This window comes from Chinchilla lanigera, unplaced genomic scaffold, assembly GCF_000276665.1.
Source record: "Chinchilla lanigera isolate Chin_1 unplaced genomic scaffold, ChiLan1.0 scaffold00112, whole genome shotgun sequence".
Taxonomy (NCBI): Eukaryota; Metazoa; Chordata; class Mammalia; order Rodentia; family Chinchillidae; genus Chinchilla; species Chinchilla lanigera.
The window spans coordinates 1,254,526-1,260,318 of record NW_004955513.1 but is presented as its reverse complement, the minus strand read 5'-3'; the positions used below and the strand labels follow the sequence as shown (position 1 = coordinate 1,260,318).

The window sequence follows — 5,793 nt, the reverse complement described above, 5'->3', positions numbered from 1 at the left end:
TCCTGCCTCAGCCTCCCTAGTGTTGGGATTATAGGCATTCACCACCAAGCCTGGCCAAATATAATTTCTATTTGTAGTTTTTTGAGAAATCTCTGAACTAGTTGTACTAGTTTACACTCCCATCATCAATGTAGAAGGGACCCTTCTTCCTGTAGCCTCCACGGTGTTTATTGTTTTTAAGTTCTTGATGATAGCCGTTCTTCCTGGGGAAAGATGGAATTTCAGTGTTGTTTTGGTTTGCATTTCTCTAATGGCTATGGATGCTGAATGCTTTCTCAGGTACTTATTGGCCATTTGTATTTCTTCTTTTGAGATGTGTTGTTTTTTTTTTTTTTTTTTTGAGACAGGGTTTCGCTATACAGTTCAGGCTGGCCTTGAACTCACTTTGTAGGCCAGGCTGGCCTCAAACTCGTAGTGGTCCTCCTGCCTCAGCCTCCCAAGTACTGGGATTGTAGACGTGCGCCACCCCAATTTTTGATTGGGTCTGGAAGTTTCTGTCTTATTACCATTGAAGCTAAAAATCTTTTAGGATTGTAACCATTGATGTTTACATTTATGAGGGTTTTTTTTATTGTGTTTATTTTGTGGTACTGAACCCAGAGCCTTTACACTCAGCTGCATCCTAACCTATTTGATTTTTTTTTTTTTTAAATTTTGAGACAAGGCCTTGCTAAATTGCCCAGACTGGGCTCAAATTTGAACTCTTCCTGCCTCAGCCTCTCAGAGTGCTGGGATTATGGGTGAGTACCACCACACCCAGCTCTGAAGGTCTTCTTTGCTATTTCTTTGGAGTTGCAGTTTTTGTTTTTGAAAGAAAGTTTGCTCTGAGAAGGGTATCAACTCTGCCTTGCCTGACCCTATGCCGCAGTTTCTGTGGATGGCATTGGTTTCCAGTAGCTTGCAGTCCCCGGTTTAGGAAGCCATCACTGTGTTGCCTGCTTGTGACCGTCGCTGCCCCTCTGTGACTCAGAAATAATGCTCATGCTGAAACCCTGAAGCCCCTCAGAACACACCAGCCCCGACACGTCGTCGGCCACAGAGCGTGGAGACGGGGCCTCGCTCCCGGGCGTGGTCCTCACCACACAGGAGCGAGGCGCTCACCTCCCAGAGCGGAGCAAGACACAGAGGCAGAGCTGTGCAGACAGGAAGTGCACCGGGTGTTGCCGCAGTGGCAGGTGGAGGGGACATGGGACTAGGCAGGGGTATTTCCTGCAGGGTGATGAAAAGTCCTAAAAATTGGTTGTGCCTGGTTGCACAGCAGGTGGATGAAGACCATTGAGTTGCATCCTTTACAATGTAGATGAAGTTCACGTGCTATGAATTACAACTCCATGCCTTCAAAGGAGAAGATAGACACAGAAGCACACCATGTGCTAAGGTCCGCTCATCCCCAGTTCTGGGACAGAACCAAGTACTCTAAGACGGGATGGAAAGGGGCAGGGCCGCTGGGCTGCACAGCTGTGCCCGTGCCTTGGTCGGGGAAGACACTGCGGTGAGAAACCCGGGGCCCACAGCGCCGTCGCTTTGATCTGACACTCCTTTGTGTTCCTTCTTCACCCAATCGTGATGGTTCTAAGCCAGCTCCCTGCGGAGTAACAGGACGTCACTCCCCGTTCACTGACACCATCCCCAGCCGCACCAGCTCCCTTGGGAGCCACAGTAGCCACGCACGTCACGTACTGGCGTTAGAGAACTAAAAGCACAGGTCGCCTCTGCATGGGGGCAGAAAGCTCTTTCTACCGGGAATGCCATGTCTGCGCTAACCTCAGTCATTTTAAGACTAGGGGACTTGCCCTTTCCCTTCCAAGAGGAAGTGCCTCGATGCCTTTGAAATGTCTTGACGTGCTGCAGAGGTGTTTTTGGAGGTCCGGGGACATTTTGGGAAGTCATGCAGATTACCTAAGGCAAATAACCCTTTCGTGTGGGCTGCATGGGAAACATACAGGCACAAATGTGAGGCTCGGCCTGGAGGACAGGCAGGCGACCGGCCTCCTGAGGACAGCTTGGGGTGTCACTGCTTCTCTCTCGTTGGGTACAGGAGCTGGTCAGGTTGACCATCGAGAAGCAGGGCCGACCGTCTCCGACGAGCCCTGTGAAGCCCAGTTCTCCAGCCGGCAAACCCGACGGGTGAGTGTGACCGGGTTCTCGCGGCAAAGCAGGCAGCGGCGGGGTGCGTGAGGGAGGCTGTGGGTCTCCAGAGGGAGCCAGCTCCCAGTCTCAGAAATCTGGGTGAGTTCCCGAAGCTTTAAAGTATGTGTCCTGCCTCGGTATGTGTCCCCTCACCCCTCTGAGTGTCATGTCCCGTGGGACCAGTTCTAAAGACAGCGGAGGGCCCTTCAGGTTTAACATCAGCGTCATCAAGAGAGGAAAGCCAGGGTGCAGCAGCCACTTCAGGGCCACACGACCCCAACATGGAGCACTGTGGAGCGTGGGCCCAGAGTCCGCCCTTGTATGGGGAGCCCGAGGCTCAGAGTGGGGGACCCAGCCAAGCCTTGGTGTTTGTCAGGGACGGGGCGCTCATATCCTCACCCTCTCAGAACTCCTGTGACCCCATGTTCCTTTCATCTCTCCAGCCAGCCCGAGCTCCCCCTGACTGACCGAGAGGTGGAGATTCTAAACAAGACGACAGGGGTGTCGCCGTCGGCCGAGTTGCTGCCAGACGCTGCAGATGAAGAGGTCGCACCCCCCAAGCCTCCTCTACCTGGCATCCGGGTGGTGGACAACAGGTGACTGTCCGTTTCTCTAGCACCACCCCTGCGCGTGAAACAATGTAGGGTACCAGTGGGAAGAGCTGGGGGCTCACTCCCCATTCCTCGGACGCTCTGAGGTTCCATCCTCGGCCCGGCACACCCCCCAAGTGCTCCTTAGTGGCTTTCGTTTTGGCCCCCACCGAGCGAGCAGGAAAGGATGCCTTGGCTTTCGTTCTTTTGGTCTTTACAGAGTCTGTTTGGCGGGGAGGGGCAGGTTGGAGTGAAGATGTGGAAATTGGGTGTGGAGTGTCTGGTCACGAAGGGCCCCCTCCCATGTCCTATCCCCTAGCACGGTTCTAAAGAGCCCTTGTTTGCGGCGTCTGGTTTGCCTGCATGTTTTGGTCTCTTCCAGTCCACCAGCACTGCCACCCAAGAAAAGGCAGTCGGCTCCGTCCCCTACCCGTGTGGCCGTGGTGGCCCCCATGAGTCGAACCACCAGCGGCTCCAGCTTGCCTGTTGGAATTAACCGGCAGGTAATGCAGCCCCAGTCCTGGGTGGGGTGTGGGGTGAGGACTGCTGCGGCAGGGTTAGCAGGTGGTCATCTCTCCAGGGCAAGGTGTATGTCCCTGTGGATGGAGCCACAGCGCCCGCCCCTCCAGGACATCCCTGGCCCACACCCCCACCCACCGCTGTTCTGTCAGTGCGTGGCATTTGGTGCCGATGTCAGCGGTGGCTCTGAGAGTGGCGGCGTCTCCTTCTAACTCAGAGTCGCGATTGCCCAGCCCGGACTGCTGGAGGCTCTCAGAAGCCCCTTGAGCTTGTCTCCTTTCTCTCCTAGGACTTCGATGTGGACTGTTACACGCAGAGGCGACTCTCGGGAGGCAGCCACTCGTACGGCGGGGAGTCGCCCCGCCTGTCCCCCTGCAGCAGCATGGGCAAGCTCAGCAGGTCTGATGAGCAGCTCTCCTCTCTGGACAGGGACAGCGGGCAGTGCTCCCGGAACACAAGCTGTGAAACACTAGGTGAGTGCAGCAGTCACTTGGGGCCGGAAGACCCTGGCTCAAGTCCTCTGACCCCAGTCACTAGCCAGGTGACGCTCCCAGACCCCTTACAGTCCATGCCGCGGTCACCGCATCTGCAAATGACACTAACGTCTGCCTGTCACAGAGGCCAAAGGTGTCCACAAAATAGTATGAGACCACCCCAAAGGCTAACTGTCCTCTGGCGATATATCACTGCATGTTGTGCTTAGTTTTTAGTGAAGGTTTAGTGACACTGTGATCAGGGCAGTCACAGGTCGGGGCAGCTTGGCTAGAGCCTGAGGACACTGGGCTGTTCACGCCCTATGAGCTCCATGTCTTCACTTCTGCCAGCGTAGTCAGAGCTTGCGGCGAGCCTCAGTGCAGGGCCTCAGGGCCAGCGTCATGGGGGGCGGGGGCTGGCACTCTGGGGACTCAGTGCTGGGGCCCAGAGGCAGTGTGGCACAGTCCCTCAGTGGGTCAGTCCATGGCTTTTAAATGCCCCTTGTGGTGTATTAATAAGTGAGAAAAGTCCACAGGCATTTGCATAGGCTTTTTCTCAGATGAGTTTAAGAAAACCCCAGAGGAAGAAGAAACTTTGGAGAAATGCGTCAAAATGTAAAGAGAGGTGCTAGGTTCTGGGACTGCCCTGATCTTTACTTTTGTGATGGCTTGCCGTGTTTTCTGCAGTTATCGGGTAGGTTAGGAATTTAAAGATACAGGACAGGGCTGGGGAGCCTGGGTCTCCGCCACAGCACTGCTCTGTATCCACAGAGAGGGTGACTGAGGGAAGATCAGCAGACAGGATGAGTGCAGGAGCTCAGAAAGATGGGCTGGGACAGATGGGAGCGAGACCCGGCAGGGCAGAAGGCCGCGCCTTCATGTCTCTGGGACCTTGCAGCTAACAGGATCTGTGTCCTGTGATTGCAGATCACTATGACCCCGACTACGAGTTCCTGCAGCAAGACCTCTCCAACGCAGACCAGATACCTCAGCAGATGGCCTGTCACCTCAGCCCATTGCCAGAGTCCTTGGGGGAGTCTGGGTCTCCGTTTCTTGGCCATCCTTTCCAGCTGCCACTTGGCAGCTGTCCCCAGCCCGAGGGCCCCTCAGCCACGGACACCCCACCCGCCCTGCCTGAAAAGAAGCGCAGGAGTGCAGCCTCGCAGACCGCGGACGGCTCTGGCTGCAGGGCGTCCTATGAGCGGCACCCCTCGCAGTATGACAACATCTCAGAGGACGACCTGCAGAGCTCCACGCCGGCCCCATCCGTCCCCTACTCGCCCTTCGCTGCTCTCCTGCCCTTCCAGCAAGGAGGCTCCTCAGTGCCCATGGAGTTTGTGGGTGATTTCACCACTCCCGAGTCAGCGGGTGACCCCGAGAAGCCGCCTCCTCTGCCGGAAAAGAAGAACAAGCACAGTAAGCTCGTGTCAAGCCCTGGGCAGGAAGTGTGCTTGCTCACTAGTGTGGCGGTGCTCTGTGTTCAGTTAGCTTGTGACCAGCGCAGACCAGTGCTTCATAGGACACGGGGTGCTGCACACGTGTCCTTGCCAGGCGCCTAGTGCCACCGTTCCAAGCAGTCATCATTTCTGGTTGTCCTTCCCTAAAGCCCAATAAGCTGGCCTTTCCTTAGGTCTCTGTAAAGTCCCAGGCCTGGTCCACAGAGCCCAAGTGCTTCTCCTCTTCAGATGGCAGTTAGTGGACCCTCTGTCCTGAGTACACGGTGACAGAGGGGAAGAGTGTCACGGTGCACAGGACAGTGTTACACAACCCCTGTGTACAGGGAGGTGGGTGTAAGCAGGACTTGCCTGGCTTAGTGGCTTTCCACTAAGCCGAGTGATATTCCAAGGGTCCCTGCTTAGAGACGTGCTGGGTCCATGCCAGGTGCACACTGTCCTCGAGCAGCACAGGGCCAGGGACAGGCAACACACTCACAGAATCCCGGGATCTGGCCAGAGGGGCTGATGATGCCTTAATAGATGATATATGTCCAAGTCCAGGGTGGATCGGAAGCCTGAGTGTATAGTTGGGTATTTTCCAACTGTGAATTTGCAACAGAATCACTAAGCAGTTTTAGGGAATTC

General features: G+C 55.4%; 1 protein-coding gene across 8 annotated transcripts in view; it reads left to right on the top strand.

Moving 5' to 3' along the window:
- Positions 1–5,793, top strand: part of Rapgef1 (Rap guanine nucleotide exchange factor (GEF) 1) — a 103,759-nt gene that overhangs the window by 67,858 nt on the left and 30,108 nt on the right. For all 8 annotated transcript variants that reach the window (XM_013506680.1, XM_013506683.1, XM_013506685.1 and 5 more), the window contains 5 exons: positions 2,039–2,127; positions 2,574–2,726; positions 3,103–3,223; positions 3,529–3,712; positions 4,640–5,128. In XM_013506680.1, the coding sequence (XP_013362134.1) occupies positions 2,039–2,127; positions 2,574–2,726; positions 3,103–3,223; positions 3,529–3,712; positions 4,640–5,128 (1,036 nt within the window). The remainder of the gene's footprint in view (positions 1–2,038; positions 2,128–2,573; positions 2,727–3,102; positions 3,224–3,528; positions 3,713–4,639; positions 5,129–5,793) is intronic.